The sequence below is a fragment of the Chanodichthys erythropterus genome, chromosome 12, assembly GCF_024489055.1.
Source record: "Chanodichthys erythropterus isolate Z2021 chromosome 12, ASM2448905v1, whole genome shotgun sequence".
NCBI lineage: Eukaryota > Metazoa > Chordata > Actinopteri > Cypriniformes > Xenocyprididae > Chanodichthys > Chanodichthys erythropterus.
This window is the reverse complement of record NC_090232.1, coordinates 26,803,392-26,828,244: the sequence shown is the minus strand read 5'-3', so window position 1 is coordinate 26,828,244 and position 24,853 is coordinate 26,803,392. Positions and strand designations below refer to the sequence as shown.

Below are 24,853 nucleotides of genomic sequence, written 5' to 3'. Positions count from 1 at the left end.
TTTTGTTTGGTAAAGCGCAGCATTCCAACTTTGTGAATATTCATAGCGAATTCTCAATGGCATGAATCTGAACCAATGAAATGTGTCTTGGTGAGTAGTCACACAAAGATTATTTGTTATTATTTGTGTCTTAAGTGAATGTTTGGTTAACTGTTAGGGAAAAACATCTGATGTGTAACATTATATTAGATAGCCTACGTGTGATACAGTAGGTCTTGATAAATATGCTGTCTGCTTCATTAATGTTAATCAAACAATTGTAGAATCATGGAAATATTATTTATTTTTCCTATAGATATGGGTTTTGACTTGGTGTGTGTGTGTGTCAAATTTGGTGTTATTACCAGGGATTTTAAGGTATGGTTGCTTGGTGATTTTGTTCTGGAACCTTCAGAAAACTTTTACTCGATTTTTCTCAAAATTGACTTTGCTGATCAACTTTAAAGAGGTGTAGCTCAGTCATTTTTTCCACTTGATTCCAACAAATCATACATCATGTTGAAGGTTTTTTAATAGAGAATTTGAGAATAACAATAACTAATTTTTTTGAAAATTTGTTCATTGCGACTCATTTTGCCAGCACGGGTCACGTTACGTATATGTTTTCTCACAAGATCAGGTTGGGTCGAAAAGGAGTGGGGCTTCTGTCATCACTTCAGCAAGTGAGTGTAGAATAGAAAAAAGGAAAAGCAGCCAATCATAAACTGGTTACAATACTTCATTAAAAATGAATGCGCTTTGCAGTCTCAGAAACTTCAGTTTCTGCATGTTAGGGTTAAAAGATAAAAAAAAAATAAAAAATGTTGTAGAGTGACGGCAAACAAGTTAACTTCAGTAATGAAGAAACAATATTCTATTATATTGCAGAAGTTTTGATAAAATCAGAGCAGAATTACGTAGTGACCTTTACACAGCTGGACAAGCAAGCTCTGAAACAAGCTACATGCTGTATTTCTTCATCAATGTTATTATTCTTTTAGATATGCGAATGGGAACATTAACCCTGGGATTTCAAATGTACAGTGTGAAATCTCATGGTTACCGCCAGGATTAATAACTAACCCAAGTTAAAGTATTAACAGTTGTTAACAATTAGAATGAAAATACCATGTATGTTGTATAAATTCATCATCTGGAAACACTAGACAAACATTTATACTCCATATGAGACTCTCAGAAACAACAGGAGTGACATCAGAGACTATCATAATTTTAGAGTCAATCAGAAGATCTCACCTTTGTGAACTTTAAAAATACAACATAAAATTAAATCATCTTTGGAACACAAATTAACACATTTTTAATATTCTCTAATTGTTTTTGTCCATCTCTTCAAAGTCTATGCAACCAAAACTTTTGCGCATTAAAAGTACAAAAAGACATTGTAAAGATAATATATGATTTGAACGGTTTAATCCATGTCTTCTGAAGAGACACTAATGCTTTATATGATAAACAGGTTTAATTTAAAGGATTAGTTCAATTCAGAATTAAAATTTATTGATAATTTACTCACCCCCATGTCATCCAAGATGTTCATGTCTTTCTTTCTTCAGTCGAAGACAAATGAAGGTTTTTGAGGAAACATTCCAGGATTGTTCTCTATATAGTGGACCTCACTGGGGTTCACCAGATGGAAGGTCCAAATTACAGTTTCAGTGCAGCTTCAAAGGGCTCTACGTGATCCCAGACGAGGAATAAGGGTCTTATCTAGCGAAACGATCGGTCATTTTCTAAAAAATAAAAAAGTATATACTTTTTAACCACAAATGCTCGTCTTGCACTGCTCTGCGATGCGCCACAGATTACGTAATCACTTTAGAAAAGTAATGCGTGACGTAGGCGGAAGTACTGTGGTAGGGTGAAAAACTCTAATTTTCTCCTACAACTTCAAAATCATCTGATATCGTTGTTTTACCTTTTTTTTTTTTTTGTAAAAGGAGTTTGGCTTAAATCTTTTCACGTTCGCTTTGTAGACACTGGGTCTGTACTTCTGCCTACATCACGCGTGACCTGTGATTACGTCATGCGTGGCGGATGCGCAGAGCAGTGCAAGACAAGCATTAGTATATACATTTTTATTTTTGACCAATCGTTTTGCTAGACAAGACTCTTATTCCTCGGCTGGGATCATGTAGATCGCTTTGAAGCTGCACTGAAACTGCAATTTGGAACTTCAACATGTTGTATGTTTTCCTGGAATGTTTCCTTCAAAAATCTTAATTTCTTTTAAACTGAAGACAGAAAGACATCAGGAAATTTTCATTCAGAAGTGAGCTAATCCTTTAAGCTTTCATTCATATACGTAGGCTGCTTGATGTGGGAACAAACCTCTTTGGATCATATATTGTATATGATTATAAATAATTCATGTGATTCACTTTAAAATGTTTTTTATATTATTTTATGCCTGAACGTTTTGGATTTTCAATGAATGGACAAAAATTATTAGACAATAATAAAATTTGTGTTCAGAGCATGGGTTTGGAAAAACATGAGGGTGAGTAAATAATGACAAAATCTTAATTTTTGGAGAAAATATCCCTTTAAGCACAGAACAGCCAAAAAAAAGCTCTTTAGACACATCAACAGCCGTGGCTGATTTGTAGTTAGAAGTCGTAACTTCTTTTCTCTTTCCTATTAATGTCAGGCTCACCTAATAAATCATAAAATATTTGAAAAAGCATTATATGACATGTCCGTGGTTAAATCTCAATGTTATCAGAGAAATTGTCTTTCTTTTCCATACAGCTACTCTTGGAAGTCTTGTGAGAGTCAGGAAAGTGTTACAAAGCTTCACGATTAGGCAGTTTCACCCCTCTGGCTTTGACGTTAATGAGATTCTTCAGTCAAAAATGTCAAAAACTAATTGAGATGTCCATACTGCAGACCATGGAGAGAACTATAGATTTAGTTCAACTAGATTTGTCAATCTCTGCTACGTTTAGAACCAATCAAAAATCAACAACCAACACATTCTTATTAGTCTGTGCCGGTGTTTGTTTGTGATGTATCTAGGAAACGTGGCATGTAGAATGCAGCTGTTTGTGAAGTGCCTTGGTGGGTAGGAAACTAAATAGTATGCTCATTAAACTACAGTGGGTTAGGGGGCCAGGAGAGTGCGGGGTCGAAAAAAGAGGGAAAATGCATGGCTTAAAGGAATATTCCAGGTTCAGTACAAGTTAAGCTAAATCGTCAGCATTAATACAAAAATAATTTTGACTTATCTCTCCTTTTCTTATTAAAAAAGAAAGCAAAAATCTAGATCACAGAGAGGAAGTTAATGGGGCCAATCTGCAAATGTTAAAATACTTGCTGTTTCAAAAGTATAGCCTCAACAATATAATGTAAACAATATACATGTAAACAATATACATCATTTTAGAGTAAAACACTTGTTAACTTTTCTGTGTAAAGTCTCAAAACAACTTTGCAGGGTTATTATACACTGTAATATATATATATATATATATATATATATATATATATATATATATTTTTTTTATTATTATAAATAATTTTTTAATTATTTTAATAATTATTATTTAATTATTATGACATTGTTTCTTTTGTCAAATCAACTTAAATTATTAATGTGGTACAGATAACATAATATATTTCGAGTTTCTGTTGATTAAACCACTTGCCTTCATTGTATTAACTCAAATTTTTAATTTCAATTAACTCAAAATTTTAAGGCAACCAGGTAAGTTACTTTTTCAAGTTAAACCAACAATTTTTTTACAGTGTAGTTAATAACTATAGACATTTAGAAAAAAAAACTAAAACTAATAAAAATGGCAAAAACACAACTAAATTAATACAATTGTCAAGAAAATGAAAAGGGAAAATAAAAAATAAACACTAATTTAAAATATTTGTATCTCAATGATACTAAAATAACATTACAAATTCATGGCCATGACGATGAAATGCCTGAAACCCTAAAAAGATTGTAAAAATAATGAGGAAAAAAAATACAGTTCAAATAATAAACAAGTTTTAACAGGAAAAAAACATATTATAAGGGCTTTTATAAAATGATAAACTTCAAGTTTATTCCCATTTACTTTCAATGAAGTGCCTTGATTTTTGCTTTTTTGATATTTAAAGGATTTGTGGTAATCTACATTATACCACAAATGCTGTCGAATGAGCTTAGCTTGTATTGAACACAGAATATTCTGTGCTGGTGAAGGGGAGTATCCATTTGTGGGAAAACTCAGTTAAAAAAGCTATGTGTAAACAAAGTGCATGGGAATGCTGGGTTGTTGTAAACTTTGCTGACTTTTTTCATTCTCTTTTGGCTCTCTTTTTCTATCCTCTTATAGGTAATGCTTCTTTAAGTAGAACAGGATAATGTAGCAGTAACACATAAAGGTTTTGCCTAAAGCTTCCTTTATGCCTGTGACCTGATTAGTGCAGAGAGGACAGAGGAAGGAAATTTTGCATCTCCCCAAAATACAGAGAACAGACGGAAATAGAGATGGAGAGATCACAGAGGATACTAAGGAACGAGGAAAAGATTAACCTGTTTAATGGTTGTGTTGATTTCACCTCATGTTTTTACACAACTCTTCTCAACTGAGGGTCAAAAGAAAGTGGCAGTAGTTTCAAACAGTCCCCGTGAGAAGGTAAAGTTAACACACACACACACACACCCGGCCCATATCTGCCAAAAGCTACTGAGAGAGAGAAAAGCGAGTGATTTATATGCCAGTGTGTGAAAATTACTATTTTTGTTGTGGACTTTTATTGTATGAAGGACAAAAGGATGAGAGGAAAGGCAGTGGGATGTTAAATGACCTACATATGCACAAGACACGGCTTAAATTATGTCCTATATAGAGGTGAGTACATAGCTGAGATGTTGTCCCTGTAAATGGCAGATGTTATTGGCTTTGATTAGTCTTGTTCCAGTCAGACCACAATGTTGTTCTGCAATGGAAACACACTCCATTCAGAACTCCAATAAGCTTCTTACATTTCAATCTACGCTCTAAAAACAAACAAACAAACACACACACACAAAAAAAAACAAAAAAAAAAACAGTAAAAATAGAGCACAAAGTACTGTGTTAAATTGATGGAATTTTCTGTATTTATTTATTTTTACAGGTGTTTTACCTGTGTTAAGGGCCAGATTTACTAAACGGGGCAAATTAGCTTGAGAGTGCAATTCCACAAATACGCCAATGGGAGTGACAAGTTTTGCATGTCATCTACTGCTGACATGCAAATTAAAGAATATAGACTCAGTCAAGTCAATTACATAATGATCAACGCATTCTAATAAGAGCAGCGCAAATTAGCGTTGGGTTGCAAATAAGCAGAGCTGATGTTCATCAGGTGTAGGTCGACACAGGCGCAACTTGTTGCATGCAAACTGACAAACACATATACACACATATATAAATGTGTTAAGACATGCTTTTTTTGGGGCGTTTAATAATGGCGCAAATACCAGTAAATTGACTAGCACAAACATTAGTAAATCACATTGCGCTATTCAATTAAATACTCTCCTCTCATAAATTTTGCATCTGATAGATGCTGCAAAAATAACTCAGTCCACGTCTTTTTAGCACTAATTTTGCACTCTTGACTAAGACTATACATGTCTTTAGTAAATCGTGAGGAGGGTTTGTGCTGATGCAAGCTGTTAGTAAATCTGGCCCTATATAGATCTACCTGACTAAAATTGCAATTTCTTTCTCAATCTTGTTCATGGTTTAAAATTTGTTAAAGTTTGCAATCGTCTTTTCTTCCCTATTGTGATGTATATATCCAAGTGAAACAGCTTCTCAAACAAAAAACAAACAAAAAAAGATGGGCGAACTTGACATTGACATTGTGAATTAATTGGATTGTTGGATCATTGTGGTTTGCTATTGGCAGGGCTGTACCCACTATTGAGGTTACCGGTATTTTCACGGTGTATATAATAAAGGTTGTGAAATAATTTCCTAATATTAACTCTACTTTGGTGCTGCAAGGATATTGCACAACAGCAAGATAACCTTCTAAGTCGGATCAGTCTAACACTGCTCGTCAATGTCAAAATGTTTGAGATGGCCAATCAAATCAAAGTAGGCGGGCTTTATTTTCACAGAAGCTGCTGAGCGCAAATTCAAGAGCAGTGCTTTAGTTAGCGGTCATAAAGTGTGAGATAAGATGTAAGTAGTTAAAACTAAACATTTAATATTTGACAGCTGTTTAGAAATGTTAAACGACCAACAGAAATAATCAGGGATGCAAACTAATAAACTTTTGTGTAATTTCACTATTTTGAATTGAAAATATATAATTTATGTGATTCATGTAATGTAATTCGTAACTTTCAATGTGGCGAGACAAGAATGTCCCCGAACCCCCTTAGCAAGCTCAATTTTTAGACCTCTGTAATTATAAAACCCTGCGTATGTCCCTGATTGCAGGTTGTCCCACCCTCGCGCCAGTGAACACATTATCAGAGAAAAGAAGGGATGTCATTGCAAGCAGGATGGGAAGTTGTTTTGCTTCAAGATTATGAAGGCACGTTATTTTAAAAAAATTCTTAAAAAGAATAGTCGATTTTGATTTCATGGTGACTTTTTAGACAACAAATACTAATTGTCTGTGTAATTCTAGAGAGAGACAGGACGAGGTGTGTTGTTACTTCACTAAGATTCAAATTAATATTTACTGGCCTCTCTGCTTTTTGGGGGGGAATATGCCTTTTTATCTCTGCTTGGTAAATCCTAAAGTTCTTAAAGCATTAACATGAAGGAAATACTGGCTTATATAGGTCTTAAAATTCCTCTAGTAATCCGGAGTAGCAGCTTTATAACCCTCCCTCTGATGATAGGATGTCACCTGTCAGGTCCCTATTGGATTCTTCTGTAATGAGAGACAATAATAACAGCAAATTAAAGAGGAGCAAGAACCTGAACAGGCGAAATAGACTTTTACAATTAACCTTTTAACATCTGCCTGATATGAGATTGAACTGTTCCCTGGTTACAATATGATCAAATTGACCTGTGAACTTACTTAACTGAACTGAACGTTTGTCAAATAGAGAACAAGTAGTTTAATTTATTCTGTTTTTTTTTTTTCATAAGATGAACGCTTTTTGTTTTGTTAATAATAAAAAATAAATGAATCCTCTCTATTTCTAGGCTCGGTTTTGTTACTTGCCACTTAATTGTTGCAAAACATTGTTTTCAATTTTACCTATACCAAAAACAAAACATTTATTTAACTGTGTTCCATAATAAGCATGCATCAATGTGATCACATGATTTAGACTTTCTTAAACTTGTGACATGCTAACTTCATTTACATACTTTGTACAACAAGTAAATAATCGGTTGGAAACAGTTGTGTACTACTTTTTTTTTTTTTCAGGATTCTTTGATGAATAGAAAGTTCAAAAGAACAGCATTTTTATCTGAAATAAAAAGCATTTGTAACATTATAAATATATTTACTGTCACTTTTGATCAATTCAATGCATCCTTGCTGAATAAAAGTGTTAATTTCTTTCCATTGTTTTTTTTTATTTTGAATGGTGTATAATGTTACAAAAGTTTTCTATTTCAGATAAATGCTGTCCTTTTGAGCTTTCTATTAATCAAAGAATCCTGAAAATGTTTTTAACGTGGATAATAATAATAATAAATGTTTCTTGAGCAGCAAATCAGCACATTACAATGATTTCTGAAGGATCATGTGACACTGAAGACTGGAGTAACGATGCTGAAAATTCAGCTTTGCATCACAGGAATAAATTACATTTTAAAATATATTTAAATAGAAAACTGTTGTAATAATTGTAATAATAAATCACAATATTACTGTTTTTACTGTATTTTAGATCAAACAAATGCACATATGTTTCGCATAAGAGACTTCTTTTAAAAAAAAATTAAAAATCTTACCGATCCCAAACTTTTGAACTTTTGTTTCAGGCCCTATTTTGTACATTATTTGTGGAGAGTGTCACAGTATTAATTGGGAAGTCTCTCAAAACTAGTTGAACTTCAGCTTATCCTGACATGTTTTTAAACAGCCTTATGAAATGTGTTACACAAAAGAAAGACACAGTGGTGTAATAGTTCACTTCATATGGTACATATTTACAAACATACAAGACAAGTCAACAACTCCTAAATGAGTCCATTACACTCATTCTTTGCTCACCATTCATTTCCGCCCCATGTGTGTCTGGCTACACAGTCCTAACAATTCCGTTCATTACATTTATTAGGTTTTCAGACTATAAATTTTTCACAGACTTTCTCATCAACACATTTGAGTGTGTTTACATGATCCTCAGTTTAATATAAACTGATAGACTCTCAAGCTCAGGAGCTTTGTAAATTCAATATAATTTCATCAATCATGTTTTGTTTTAAATGTGAGTATAATCTGTTATGAATATGATATGATTTTTTTTTTGTTTATAATGTAAACAGGCTTGAAAAGGCAAGCTGGCTTGCTGAAGTATGTCAAAGACAATATTACTCTAACACACACAATCTTAACTGACTCACTGACTGATCTTCTTGAAGTTTGTTGGTGTGGTTGTTTGTGTGTGGATGTATATGTCTGTTTGAGGAAGCAGTCTGTTTGTAAAATGTTTACAGTACTGTTTTTTTCCATTGCTGTTATTTCCTGTGCATGTGGATATTTGTGTGTGTGCACGTATGCTTTGGGAACAAGAATGTTGAAGTGTCTCTGTGTGTGTGTGTGTGGGACAGATGTTAAGTCTCTGTCTGTCTTTTTCTCTCCCCTTCTTTCTTCGTCCCCCTGCAGGGGCCACAACACTTATTTACATTTCATTCATCACAGAGAGCCGCAGATTGAAACACAAACAGTGGACTATTTGGGTTCAGTCTTTCACTGCGATAAGAGCTCCGATTACGCCCCATCATGAAGGAACTTCCTGTTTGAGCCCAGAATAAAGGATGTTTGCTCTTATCCTTTCAGCTGGGCTTTTTTTCATCAAAGGGCAGTTCCGTCTAAATGTTTTTCCATTTGTTTCAAGTTGTCTTCAATTCATATTAGCTTAAATGTCAGGTGTAATTAATGTCAAGTTATATTTATAATACAATACAGATTGTTTCAAAGAAAGCTTCACAGTAATAAACAGGAAAATAACAGTGTTAAAGGGTTAGTTCACCCAAAAATGAAATTTCTGTCATTAATTATTCACTCTCATGTCGTTCCACACCGTAAGACCTTCGTTCATCTTCAACACAAATTAAGATATTTTTGATGAAATCCGAGAGCTCTCTGACTCCTCAATAGACAGCAATTTAACCACCACTTTAAAGTTCCAGAAAGGTACTAAAGACATTGTTAAAATAGTCAACGTGACTGGTTCAAACTTAATTTTATGAAACAATGAGAATATTTTTGTGTGCAAAAACAAAACAAAAATAACTTTATTCAACAACTTCTTATGTCTTATGCTGTTTACGTTCAACGCTTCCAGGTTCTTCGTCAGAACACCGGCTCAGTATTGGCAGACGCTGTTCACATGAGCAACATGCATGTGCTGCTGACGCAGGAGTCGGCCATTAATGAGCCTGCGTTCTGACGTAGTTCTTAAACGTAAACAGCGTAGGAGAATGACAGGGGAGCTGCGAATTTGTTGAATAAAATTGAATAATTTTTGTTTTGTTTTTGCGCACAAAAACTATTCTCGATGCTTCATAACATTAAGTCTGAGCCACTGTAGTCATGTTGACTATTTTAACAATGTCTTTATCTGGCCTTGAATGATGGTAATTATGTTGCTTTCTATGGGGGATAAAAAAAAAAAAACTCTTGGATTTCATCAAAAATATCTTAAAAGGGGCATGAACTGCATTGGTTTATTGTTTTATAATGTTTCCTGGGGTGCACTTATAATGTTAGTATGCTTTTTACATCCAATATTGTCATAAATTCTAAATAAAAGGCATTTTTCCTACCCTGATTTTAGCCTCTGGTTTGAACGCTCTGTTTTAAGGGGCGTGTCTGCTGTGAGACTTCAGTGTAAACGCCCACTGCTGTGATTGGCTAACATCTTTCCATTTGAAATAGCCAAGTATTACTCTCTCTATTAGCGCGTTTTTACTATTACAGCTCTCAAGGTTAACTAATCGTGAACAGTGTTGCATTACATTTAGATCTATGGCATTAAATTTAGATCATGGCATGAAAGGTTGCAGAGATGAACACTGTAGCCGATCACAGACATGCTGAGTGAATGAAAGCAGTGATCTCATCATTGCAATTCAATTTCTGCACACTAACAAATGCTTTCATCTTCACTAACAGTGCAAACGCGATATAACTAAAGGATTCGTTGAATAAAACGGGAGTTTTGCACATCAGTCATGATAAACTCGCGCCGTTTGATTGACAGCTTCAGCGCTCGCTGCTCCAACGATTGCAAAAGGGGCTTTCTTTGATCGCTTTCTTTATATAATTTAATCACAGTTAAATAACAGATTATTTTCATCCTACTAAAAGAAACAACGCAAGTTGACGTTTAGTCACGGGTTTGATTTACTGACACACAGACAAAGAACATCTGACTGTACATGAATCATTACATATCAGATCAGGCATTAGATTTAACACAGTTACTGACATACATAGGCCTATGTTACTTAGGCTACCTATTGTATTGCCTGTCATGCACGAATCGGTGGGCGGGACTGGGTCTGGTGTCAGTCAAAGCTTTTATTGGACTAACAATGAAGTTTTCAGCTTACAGGATATTCTTAAAGTATGATTCCTTGTCAAAAGCTCAAGGAAAATTTGAATTCAGTTCATCACCCCTTTAATTTGTGTTCCGAAGATGAACAAAGGTCTAGCGGGTGTGGAATGACATGAGTGTGAGTAATCATTTTTAGGTGAACTAACCCTTTAATGTTGCAAAATTCATCAATTATGAAGCAAATTCAGCTGTAAAGCACCTCTACAGAAGCACAGTGTCATTATTCACATTGAGTCAGTTCAATGTCGATTCAGTTCAGTTCAATAACTGTGTCAGCCAGTCTCAAAGTTCTGTCAATTAGGAGATGACTTCAAAGACATCTCTACAGAAGGCAATAGTGTCATTTGGCTTAATTTAGTTAAGTGTTGATTCAATTCATTTCAATAAATGTCAAAGTTGCAAACTTCAAAGTCATCCCTACAGAAGACAATAGTATTATTATCTAGTGTCATTCAGTTCAAGATTTTTTCTCATCTGATGTCAGTGCAGTCAAATGATTAATATTACTGAATATAAATTGTCTTTTAAAGCTTACCTGAGCAAGCCCAAGGTGACAATTATAAAAACTAGCTAAACACCCTCTATAATGAAAAACAGGAGTGTCTTAAAAACTCTTTTTCAATGCTAAAGCAGGAAGATCATGTAAACTTATTTGACAAAAGCTCTCCACCAGATGAAATTCACCTGTCAGAAAGAGACCATCTCTGCTAATGGGTAGACACACACACACACACGCACACAAACAAACAAACAAACACAGTGTCTTTTTCTTTGCCTCATTAACCCTGAATATTAAAATGGATCTCGTTCTTTTTTGATTTGTTTGTTTTCTCCCGCTTATCCAGAACGACAGCTTTATAGTGAAATGGGTAGTTACTGTAGAGATAAGGGATTGAGGTATCTGTCTCTCTTAGTTCCTTTTTTTCTGTTTCTGTAATCTAAAGTAATCCGTTTCCTCTCAGAAATACTGTACCTCGTGCTCTGACCGCCCTCTCTTATCTGTTTGCGCTGTGGACACAGATCAGTCCCTATTTACAGCTTCAATTGGACGTAATAATTGAAAAGTACATCTGAATGTTTGTCAGTGGAAAACAGGAGAATTAGACCCCCCCCCTCCCCCCCTCGTCTGTTTCCCCCACTCTTTTGTTTGTGTGGCAGTGGGCAGCCCAGAGGGGGTTGTGCCCCTTTCATACCCCAGTAATTGATGAATTGTATGTGGTATGCAAATGAGAATCCATAAATCTTATGAATGACAGCTTAATTTATGTGAGCCTTAATGAATGCAGGATTAGATTTTAATTAAATGTCCTCAAAGGCACCCTGAGTTGTACATTGCATTTTTGTTCTCTCTCTCTCTCCCCCTCTGACTCACTCTTTCATAGACTACCATGTTAATCTTAAGTCTTGTTTCCTGTGCACATCTGTCCTCTCAAATGAAGTATCTAGAAAAATTGCAGTGATAAAAAAACTCTTCATTTTGCGAACGGAAGGGGGTCGTAGTTAATGAATCATACAGGGAGAGGGAGAGAGTTAAAATGGTGCCTTATCTTCTGATCTCTCTTTGAATTTCTTGAGTCATTTCCGCTGCACGGCTTAACCACATTTAATCTGATTCCATCAGTATCAGTTTAATTAAAATATCGCCCCATTAGGAATTATTAAAAATGTCAGCCTGTTAGGCATTCAGCATGGCTGTTGGAAGAGAGAAGACAGTCCTTCAGCAGAACTGCGTCATTAGCACTCACGTTCTAGCGCGTCTCTCAGAGTATGCTGTTATTGTAAACAGAATCAGAAGATGATTGTGTTTGCGCGGATATGTGCATGTGTTTGTATAAAACATGAAGCCGCATGGGTTTTAATTGGTTGTTTGTAAAGAGGAAAACTGTGTAAAAGACCACAGAAGGAAAAGACCACAGAAGGACATCCAGCAGGATCTCATATCTGGAAACATAGATAAGATGTGTGTATGTGTGTGTGTGTGTGCAAGTGTGTGTGTGTGTGTGTGCAAGTGTGTGTGTGTGTGTGTGTGTGAGTTCATGAAAGAAAGAAGTGCAATAGGATGAGATGAAATAAAATGCTGTTGTCAATTGGGTCAATGCTAATAATAGTGTCAATGAAAAAGAAAAGGATAAATCGTTAAAGGAGGTTAAAAAACAGGTGCCAAATTCTTAGAAATGTACTCTTAGAAATATATTCATGTTATTTCATATTGTTTTGAAAACTTTTGAAAAACTTAAAGTTTGAAAACATAGTTAATTTAATTATAAAAACATGTCAGGTGGTGTAACCGAGTAAAAAATAATATCATTAAGATTTTATCAAGTTGTGTCACTTTTTTCCAATCTGAAATAACCTTATTGACCTTGTCACACAGTTATAAGTGTCTGCAGGGGTCATCTCTACGATATCATTTCCTGTTTTGTGTTTTTTTCCCCATGTTGCTTATACAGTGTACTCACATTTTTAAAATATTAATAAGCAATAAAGCAGTTTTAATTAAATATTTTTTTTTCTAAATAATCATATCATCGTATCATATCAAATAAAACGTTCTAAGAATTTTTTGCTAATGCTCATATAAAGTTATGAAAATGTTATTTCTGAATGTTCTCTCTCTCTTTTACATTTTTTTTTATGTTTTAAAAACTTTATGCGAACGTAAAAAAGAAAACATTCCATTTTATCATTTAACATTATGGGAATGTTACTATAGGAATGAAACAAGTAGTAACATTTAAAAAATGTTAGATGAACATCCAACTAAAACTATCAGAAAAAACATTCCATGGACAATGAATAAATAATGTTTTTGTGCTAACATTTTGAGAACATTATTAAAGACCAGATAACTCTGAACAAACATTATATTAACATTACTGGAAGAATGTTTGTTCATAACTTTGCTAGAATATTAACCACATTTCTGAGAACATTCCCTTTTACTGGGATCATTTTTTACTTAAAGCCCCTAAAAAATTAAAAGCAATTTTATTTCAGAAGTGCAAAACATTTCATTATATCAAGTTATTATATGTATGAATTTAATTGTAAACTATCTTTGAATAAATTAATAGATCCAGACAAAAATGAGCATCATGTCTGGCCCATTTTCATCCTCGTGTACAACAGCAGTCATCATCTCTGTCAAAGACAAACACACAGACCAGTCCTGACTCCTTTTGTGTGTGTGTGTGTGTTTGTGTTTGTGTTTGTGTTTGTGTTTGTGTTTGTGTGTGTGTGTGTGTGTGTGTGTGTGTGTGTGTGTGTGTGTGTGTGTGTGTGTGTGTGTGTGTGTGTGTAGGGTGAGAGAACGGGGTGAGAAATAAACCTGTGATAATCCTCTCCCATTTCAAAGGTCAGGCGCTGTGATAAAATAGCTATTTTGTTCATTTATTTACTCTCTGCAGTGGACAGATAAAGAAACACTACAATTAGGGAATTGAGAGAGGGAGATTTTAAAAGGGCAAACGGTGGGGACTTTAATATTTTATGAAGGATGATTGGCGCTCACGAGCACTGGGGGAGGTGTGAGCAGCGGCTCTGTGCGAAATAGAGGACTTTTTTCTAGAATACTCAGCTAAATGATGAAGGGTTTTTTTTGTTTGTTTTTTTAAAGAGAATGCTTTCCATTATAAGGTTTCTCTAAAATCTGACATCCTCTTCAGGCGGTACAGATAGAGATATGCGGAGGGTCAGAGCAATCAAAAGTGTACCGTGTTAAGTCAAACAGGTGAAAATGGACCATAACCTACTTCCCATCCTATTTAGACTCAATTAGGTAAACCTGGTTGTCTAGATAAACACCTCAAGTTAATGCAGATGGTATTTGTGTGTGCTACAGAGAGCCGTGGCTGATTTTAGCACATGTACCGTAAACTCAACAAATTTAAATTGCACATGAATGCACGAGCAGGTAACAAGGTGCGCAGCATGCATTATACATGAGTAAAAAATCGGCTGATTATGGAAAAGGGAGATGAGTCTACTGTGTGATCTAATTAGAAAGAGAGAAAAAAGAGACGGGAGGGGGTACAAGAGATGGCAGAAAAAAGACTGTCCTTGAGAGTATTTACTGACGCATGCAAGTATGCATAGTAGATTAGTTTGGCTCTGAACAAAAATGGATGTGTGTGCTAATCATACCTTCATTTTTAAAAATAAAGAAATAGTTAGTTAAATAGCTAGTTGTCACAATTTTTTTACTCCAGTGAGCATTTTTCATGTATTTATAAACATGTACTTTGGCTACCAAAAAAAAAAAAAAAAAAAGGCTGTTCTACCATTATTGTGATATAGACTAAAAATATAGTTAATTGAATAGAAGTTGACGTTTGTGACAAGATGCCCCATTGGGAGTGGAACAACCTATTATCAGCTTTTCAGCAGAATCTAAACAGGGAAAAAAAAAGTAAAACAATTCAAGTAACAAAAATTTAATTAAATTAAAATATCAAACTATCCCAGCTTATTTTTAATTATCCATTGTTTACCAAAGCTAAATATGATGAGTTTGGAGGACAGAAATCACTAAACTATTATTATTATTATTACTAAGAACAATTTAAAATATATGTTTGAAACCAGCATACAAAACCACAGCAATAGAATACACTCATATAATTAGACATTTGCGAACATATTATAGTTACTGTGATATAGCCCTTTTGACAACTTCTCTGTGTGACAACTAACCCCAGGCCTACTTGTTAGTTTCTAATCATTCTGTATCATGACTACTCTTCATTTGAGTGACATGATGCAGTAAAACTACAGCATTCCCATTATAATCAACAAAACTGTCTACACTGCAACTTGCAATGTGCAAGCAGTTTATTAGCTTCTAGATGGGTTGTTACATGTAACCAAAATGAAATGCTTGTCTGACATTTTGTGTTCATCTTTCAGCTCCAGACCTGGCAGACCTCCTAAAAGGACCCAGAGTGTGACGTCACCCGAGAGCCCTCACGTCCTGCCCCACTCCGTCTCTGGACTCATGTCCTCAGGAATGATGTCTCACACTGGTAAGAAAATGAGGAAATGCTCCTACCTCACTGTTACTGCCATAACAAACAAATCTCATTCCTTCTAAAATGAGAAAAGCAGAATTTAAGATGATCAAATCAGGATTCATAATTAAAAGTGAAAGGAGAATAGGAAAAGGAAGTAGTTAATTAATCGTTTAGATGAAGACTTACACTGTGTCCTAAACAGATGCAACACTAAAATTCCAGCGACGTGCAATTTGTCTGTTGACAACAGATGCGAAAAGGCTACAAGACGCAACAAAATCAATCACATATCACAGCCAATCAGATGAGCGTGTGGAAGAGCTCTTCCCATAAGCACACTGCTGTCTCGCTCTTGCAACAAAATGATTAAATTAATAAAAAATTAACCAATTTAACATTATTCAAAATATATACTCAGTGATTGATACAATCCTTGTCATAGAATACACTTGGTTGTTCATATGAAGTTTACAGTTTTAACTTTGTTGTTTCCTTTAAAGGGTTAGTTCACCCAAAAATGTAAATTCTGCCATTAATTACTCACCCTCGTGTTTTTTCCAAACTTGTAAGACTTTTGTTCATCTTTGGAACACAAATGAAGAAGATTTTAATGAAATCTGAAGGCGATGATACACAGGACAACTTTTTTAGCAATGCTGCTGAGCGACGTTGCCATTGAGCGACTTTCCCATTGAGAATGAGCAACAAATTTCTATCTGGATACTTTAGACAGGTCGTTGGCAGTTTTTTGAGATCCTCCAACCAGAATGCTAGCAGCCGTTAAAAAATTCAAACAAAATGGCGGCCTCTCAGTGGCAGTGGAGCAAAGAAAAGAAAACTAAAGGCTGATTCTGTGTCGAGTGTACGCCGTAGCCTACGACGTAGCCTGATGTGCACCTCTTCAAAAATGTAACAACGCTTCAATTCTGCGCGGACCGCAAGCGCTCTGATTGGTCTGCTAGAACCCCTCCCTCGACGTCAAAAAACTGGCGCGGAGCACTCGGAGAAGAGCTTTTCAACTTCACTATGAATGAAAAAATATTCTGTTTCAGAGGACACATACAAACTGCAACAAAAGTCATTACCTATTTGCAGCTTCTCTGCCGTTTCTGTTTGTAAGCTTCTCTGACAACGTACATGACGAGCTGCTTCTTCTTCGGCTTTTGTTTTGATACTCAACATGACCGCAGACACTGCCTCCTAGTGGTCTGCATGTACGTCGACACGGACAACGACGCAGAAGTATAAATGAAAACAGACACAGCCTATGGCGCAGAGGCTCCGGCGTAGGTCCGCCGCAGAAGTATAAATCAGCCTTTATATCTCTTTAAACTGGTAAGTTGTCATGTGTCAATCCAAAACAGGGAATTTACCTCATTTAATGCTTAACATACCAACAGATGTCCAATTTAATGCACCTATAGGCTGCAATATAGCCATCGAATATTTTTAGTTAAATACCAAAAAAGATGCATTCTGTGTAATGTCTGCTGTGGCGTAGGCCGTAGGTAGCATGGTACGTGAAAGTAGCTTTTGACGCGATCGACCAAGGTTCGAATCCACCTTTTGCCAAACTCGCTCTTCTCCCTTTTCCCATCAGAAATCAGATTAGAAAGGCTTTTATTTTTAATAAAAATGAAGAAAACATTTGAAGAGTTGCCTAACAAGTGTTTAATAATAAAGTATTTATTGGGTTGACAATAGATTTGCTTCTCTTTGATTGGTTACTGTCAACTGTCCGTTGCCCTAATTAGTTGCCCTGTGTCTCACCACGTTGCCTATTGATGGCAACATTTCCCAGCAACATTGCTCAAAAATGTGCCCCCTGTATCATCACCTTGAGAGCTTTCTGTCCCTCCATAGACAGCTACATAACTACCACTTTGATGCTTCAAAAAGTTCATGAGGAGATCGTAAAACTAATCCACATGAATTGAGTGGTTTAGTCCAAATTTTCTGAAGAGACTCGATTGCTTTTTATGATAAACAGGTTTAATTTAGATTAAACATTAAACATTCATCAGTTAACATAAACAGAAGCTCAACCGAAACTGCTTGATACGTGAGAACAAACCTCTTCCGGAAGCTCAAATGTGCTGCATAACACACAAGAATGAACCTCATTGGTTCTTGCACATCAAGCAAACATGCTTGAGCTTCCGTTTACCACAGCTGATATGTGAATTGATGAATGTTTACATACGAATAAAAGCCTATGTTCATCGTATAAAGTGATCGAGTCTCTTCAGAAAATGTGGACTAAACCGCACAATCTCATATGGATTTGTTTTACGATCTCTTTATGAACGCTTTAAGGCATCAAATTGGAAGTTACATAGCTGTCTATGGAGGCACAGAAAGCTCTCAGATTTCATCAAAAATATTTTAATTTGTGTTCCGAAGATGTACAAAAGTCTTACAGGTTTGGGACGACATGAGGGTGAGAAATTAATGACAGAATTTTTATTTTTGGGTGAAGTTATCTTCAAAATCTGAGGTATGCATTATGTATTGTCTCTTTCATTATGGCTATTAAGGTCATGCAAAAATAACTTACATGTTTTGTACAATACTACAATAGTTTAATTTAAGTAACTGAGATAATCATTGAATTATCAACAAAAAATTCTAAAAGTAGTATCCCCAGTCGTGTATTGCTGCCATGGCTGGTTAGGACAAAATCTCTGATTAACAAGGAAAAGATAGCTTTTATCATGTGTTGCGTCTTCAATTCATTTTTAGCTAGGCCACGGTGTTACATGCATCTATAGAGAGGCTGAAATAGGAAATAAAGGGATTTTTAAAAATTTTTTATTGGGAGAATCAATCTACGAATTACTTTTTCTCTGCATCTTAAGGAGGGATAAGAATATTTTCAAATAAAGCTAAATTTAGTTCCCAGTCCTTTCCTTTCTTTGCCTATTTAATTCGGTTTCTTGTGCTTATTGTTACAAACCAGTTGCAGCCTGTTATGCTTCTGTGTCAGTCACTTTAAACAGCACTTATCTGAAGTGACGCAAATAAACAATCTGACTCATGCTGTGCTGTGGAAAAGCCCAAAGCCAACAAAACACAGCTATTGTTTCCACACTCACAATGCAGGTTTGCCCGAGGTAGTATGTAACCTCATCTTGCCAACTCTAATTTGCCCTTTATTGTGTTGTGATATTATGATTAAAACCTATTAGATTTTGCCTGGAGATATGTTCACCTCACCCTCTGTGGTGTCAGCTCTCCTCTTGCTCAAGAGAGTGTCATTTAAAGCATCACAAATTCTGTCCATTCCGCATGTGAAGCCAAATGCACAATTGCCGCCCGACTTCTAAGCTGCCCTTCTCTTTGTGCATGTGTGCGTACTCAGTCTGCTCGTTACGACTTCTCAAAGAGAGCCCCAAAAAGGGCCGCACATTTGTACTCGTTTAGAAAGAGCAGGTGATGGAGAGAGAAAGAAAATGCTCAACAGCACAGGCCTCTTTTATCTTCGGCAGAGGTCACACTATCAATGTCAGCCACAGAGATGGAAACTCAAAGGCCACTAGGGAGATAGAGAGAAAGAGAGAGAGGACAGTTTTTTCCCTCTTTGAGTGGATTGCAGACCGAGAGTGGGGAATGCTTTGATATCGTCCTCTTCACAGGCTGAAAAGGGACCTTGGCTTTCATGCTCTGATCTTGACATTTAGTGAAAGCATTTGGAGAGCAACTGAGAGAGTGAGAAAAAAAACACCCCACTCCTAAAGCTCACTGCCAGAGCTTGCCTCATATTTGCACATAACTGTTGTGCATTGCAGCCAAATGCCAGCGAGCCAAAGTTAAATTTCAGAACGGTTTGCCCGGACTAGAGCGCTCATTTTAAAAGGATGGGTTTTAAACATGTCAGAACTGGATGGATACTTTTACAAAGTCAGTGTTTGGGATGAATAACCGTATTTTACTTGAAAGCGTGGCTTTCAAATTGTCCTGCTCGTACAGCAATGTAAAGGAGCCGATCAAATACTGTCTGTATGAATGAGTAAGTCAAGCCAACGGTGATGCGGTGTTATTTAATAAATGAATAAAGCTAAGATACTTGTTCATCTGTTACCTTAATTAACCAAAAACTGCACATTTGGGTTGTGCTCAAACCACAAAACTAGAGGTAGCAGTTCTGGTACAGTGGTAACTGTGACTAGATCTAAAAAAAAAAATGTGGATGCAACTATGTCTCTAGATCCCCAAAAAACACAACATACACATGAATTTAGTGGTGTGGAGGAGCATGGCTATCACATTTATTAGATGTTTGCACCTGTTGCACACTATAGGTGAATAAGTAATTATTCACAACAATATCCTATTTCCACATAAAATAATACATAATAATGTATAAATTATTGGTTAAAGGGTTAGTTCACCCAAAAAAATAAATTTCTTACTCACCTTCATGTCGTTCCACACCCGTATGTCTTTCATTCATCTTCGAAACACAAATTAAGATATTTTTGATGAAATCCGGAAATCCCCCCCCCAACGTAATTACCACGTTCATGATCCAGAAACATATTGACTACAGTGTTATGTAATATTCTCCTATGCTGTTTGTTTAGCGCTTCCAGGATCTACGTCAGAACGCCGGCTCAGTATTGGCTGCCCGGCCTGATGTAGAACCTGGAAGCGCTGGACGTAAACAGCATAGGAGATTGACAGGGGAGAGAAGATATTGTTGAGTAAAGTCATTATTTTTGCTCACAAAAAGTATTCTCATCGCTTCATAAAATTAAGGTTGAACCACTGTAGTCATGTTGACTATTTTAACAATGTTTTTACTACTTTTCTGGACCTTGAATGTGGTAATTTCATTGCTTTCTGTGGGGGATACAAAAAAAACTTGATTTCTTTTCATCAAAAATATCTTAATTTGTGTTCCAAAGATGAACAAAGGTCTTATGGGTGAGTACTGAATGACAGAAATGTTATTGTTAAAAATGATTTAACAATAAACAATAGTATTGTAATGAATGAACATTATCCTAGATTGATACGTGCTTTAAAATGTTGTTAATTGTTAGTTCATGATACTTAATTAATTAAGTATTGCAAACGGATTTGTTATTATTATATCACTTTGTTACAGAGAACATATTCAAGAAAAAAATATAATACATATAAAATTAAAATTACAATAAATTACATGGAAAAAGTAAAAAAAAAAAATGCCTTCATTTTGACTTACTGAGGTCTTTTTAAAGCTAGTGGAAGAGGAAAGAGATGAGTAGCCATCTGAGTTGCGTGACTAGAAGCAGCTCTCTGTGCAATGAAGGGAAGCTAATCTAATTTTAATTGAATTATAACATGTGTGCACTGGGGGCAAACACACACACACACTTAACAAGGGGTATTGGAGACTTGTGACAATGGGCAGGTGCCAGGCAGCTTGAATTATCAGCGTATGACAGGGGAAGCAGATCTCAACTTTAACAGATCCAGGACCTGCTGTTCAAAGCTGGTGTCTGATGTTAGTAGACAGAGGTATGTAGTTTGACTGACTGTAGAACAGTGACGTGGGACAGAGTGAGTGTAGCTTTGGGATGACGCTGTTGGTAATAATAGACCTGTTGTTATCATCTAATGTTTCAGTGCCAGTGTGTTCTTCTGTCAAATTCAATTATAGGATGTGAAATATTCATAATTGCCTTCACAAAAGCATTTGAATGAAGCACATTTATGGAAAAGCAGTGAGGTGAATCTGTTAACAATTATTCATATTCACATATTCTCACAAGATTCAACTGAAGTGATAGATTTTTTTTTTTTTTTTTTTTGGAAAAGGCAAAGAAAACTGAATGATTATGAATTAACACTTTTTCTTTCTCTCTGTTTAAAACTCTGACAGGCCTAACAGCTGCCACGCTTGCTGAAGCCATGAAGAAGAAGATCAAATTGGAGGTGATGAATAGTTACCATGGCAATAACCACGGCACAGATTCTGAGAACGGTGACATCACCTCCAGCATGGGTAAGTGTCAGTTCCCCTGTTAAAGAGATGCTCACATGTCAAGCCATCCCAAATGCTCAGACCCTACAAAGTGTGGCCCAACACTAAATGCAGAAAAAATGCTTTTTTTCTGTTCATGCTGTGTATTAGACTTTTATTATCCAATCTTAATGTAACCCACTGTTTGTATTGCTAGTGCTTCTCATGTATTGCCTACTTAAGTTGAATTGCAAACATTGCCTCTTAACAGAAACCTGTAACCTGTAAATGTAACGCAAAATGAAGATCCCGCTTGTTCACACCAAGAATGATATCATCCAAGACAAATTTTTCAAAAAAATATTGGCCACTCTTTCCAATATAATGAAAGTGAATAAGAATTGCATTGATGATAGTTTATAAGAGAAGTAAAGATGTCAGATCACTCATATCATTCTTTTGAGTCAGATCTTATCAATGAATTGTTTGATCCAGTTCACTGAACTGTCTGTATGGTTGATTTGAATCAGACTGACCTGGATCTCAAGTTTAAGTCAATGATACAATCGCATCAGTCAACAATAGAAGTAAAGAAAATCAGACCACAGCTTCAGCAGGCTTGGAGTCAAATGGCTTTTCTTTCTTTTTTTTTCAAGCTTGAAATCTCCATTCCCCACTCATTGAAGTGAGGGGAAAGGATGACAAGTAGCCTACATTATTCAAAATTTCTAGTTTTGTGTTTCATGGAACAAAATACGGCTTTGGAAAATTATGTGGGTGAGTAAGTGATGAAAAGTTTAAAGTCTGTGTAAAGTAAGTCTGCATGAAAAGTATAAAGGTCCTAATATACAAAGTTCTTTTCAGCAAAGTTCATGTACCAGCACAAATTTTGGTGCAATCTCTGCACCAGAAAAAGCAAACTGCCTAAGTAATGATTGTTTTCAGGCAGGTTTTCCAAACACTCCCCTGTCTGTCATTGGTTGAATCAACAAGTAGTCCCGCCCCAATCTCATTGCCATTGGTTGAGCCAGTGGTGCTGTTTGGGCCACCCACACATACAGATCTATATGAAAGAAGCTCACTGCCACACACACTTGCACAGTGTATATATATACATACATATATATATGTATATATATATATATATATATATATATATATATATATATATATATATACATACATATATATATGTAACCCCTCACCCAGGTCCTACTCGCCCCGCAATGCGCGGGTCTTGGGCGTGGGAGTCGCTCTAACAAGGAGGCTAAAGGCTGCAACCTCTAACATCAGTCGCTAGAGCATCTGTTGAGATCAGAGGAGTGAGGTTTACTCGCACAGCAACTACTAGCTGGCCTCTGTTATATATATACAGTCAAACCAAAAAATTATTCAGACATTTTTGATATATTTTTAGTAGTGAGTGCAGGACATTATAGTTCATTTATGTAAGTGAGAATAGCAAAATAAAGTAAACTGTGACATAATATACCCAAAAATTCTTCATACAGTGGACTACCAGTAAAATTCATCAAAATTGGAACCAAAAATGATCAAAGACTATAGAATAACACAAGACGCGTCACTCGTATTATTATGAATGGGAGAAAATGCAATGCTCAATATGGTGGAATAAGTCCCGCCTTCTAAATAAGAGCCAATCGCCGACTAGTAAAGTCTATAGAAACAGTCAGACGCCTGTCTCCGAAATGAGATTTAGTCATTTAGGACTGCGCATACACATTAGGTTGATCCAGCCTGAAAATACCTTTTTTTTTGTCATGATTCAAGCGTTTAGAAACAAAATTTATGAGACAGTTGTTGTCAGATTTCATTGGTAATTTGCTTAAGTGTTACCTGACATAATTAAGATTTTTTTTTTTAATTGATTCAGTTTAACTCTGAGATCTTGTCATATTTTATTACCATTTAAACTATAGTGAATAAACTGTATTAATGAATGAAAAGTTCAAGGTCTCTGAATAATTTTTGGTTAAAAATATATACATATGTATACATACATATACATATATACATATATACAAGCTTTAATAAAATAGGGAACTTGCAATTATTCTATGATGCAGTGCTTATTTTACAGAAACTGTGAATTGATGCAGTGCTTATTTTTCAGAAACTCTGCATTGTAAGCAGATTTAAGCTAGAAAATACCATGAAAATGAGGTTGTGACCTTTCTGGGGGGAAAAAAACGTGAAAACAGAGGCCAGGATGTCACAGCGAGAGGGATAAGTGTGAATAAGATTAGCCAGGTTTTACCCACAAATGCTAATAGGGAAGAGCTTTTTTTTATCTTCAGCAATTTAGAGTGAGAATAACCTTGAGTGTGGACTCTTGGTGTGGAATATTAATATAGTTGAAGAGAGCTGAGTGGTGCAGAACCACTCTCTCTTATCAACTCTCTTTCCTTTAACATTCTATCCATCTTTGAAATTTCTGTCTCTTTCAATCTACCAGGTTTTGTGGCCTGTAATTTTAATACTGACACAAAGACAGCCTTATCTGGGGAACATATCTGAAAATATCAGTCTCTCATGCCTGTGTTTTGAACCTGAACCCTCATCCACTGATCATATAATTATTTACATTTGACAAACACAAACTGTTCCCAGAATAGTACTCTCAGTCTGAGAAATGTGATACATTAAACCCTGAAGATTGAAGAGAGCTGAAGGGATGTGTGGCATGTATGAGGCTGGCCAGACAGATACGGCAGTGTTAGAGCGGAACTCCAGTGGCACTGATCCAGTTGGTGATTGGGGCACTGTTTTTAGCAGCTCCCCCTCTGCCCTGATTACCAGGATATGAGCTCATCTCTGGTTAAATAGAGGTTCTTATAACAGCTGTGCCCCTGAGCAGGAAGTGGAGGGCTCTGGATATAGTCACACCGTCCTGTCAAGGAGGAATTTGGAGAGGATGTGTCTTGTTGACGTTAAACTGGTGAAAGATAACATGCAGCTAGTTAGATGTGTATATTACACAATCATAAACTCACACAAGAAGGGCTTCATTTTAGATACATAATTCTCAGCAGGACACAGATTTTACATTGGACATTGAGTGGTGACCCAACACACTACCAAAATTGTTTAAAAGCAAAGATGTCCTTAAAATCAACA

General features: G+C 35.8%; 1 protein-coding gene across 1 annotated transcript in view; it reads left to right on the top strand.

The window, feature by feature from the left end:
• dachc (dachshund c) overlaps positions 1-24,853 on the top strand; it is a 79,918-nt gene that overhangs the window by 9,335 nt on the left and 45,730 nt on the right. Inside the window, exons 2-3 of the mRNA XM_067404366.1 lie at positions 15,662-15,777; positions 21,635-21,757. Of these exons, the coding sequence (XP_067260467.1) occupies positions 15,662-15,777; positions 21,635-21,757 (239 nt within the window). The remainder of the gene's footprint in view (positions 1-15,661; positions 15,778-21,634; positions 21,758-24,853) is intronic.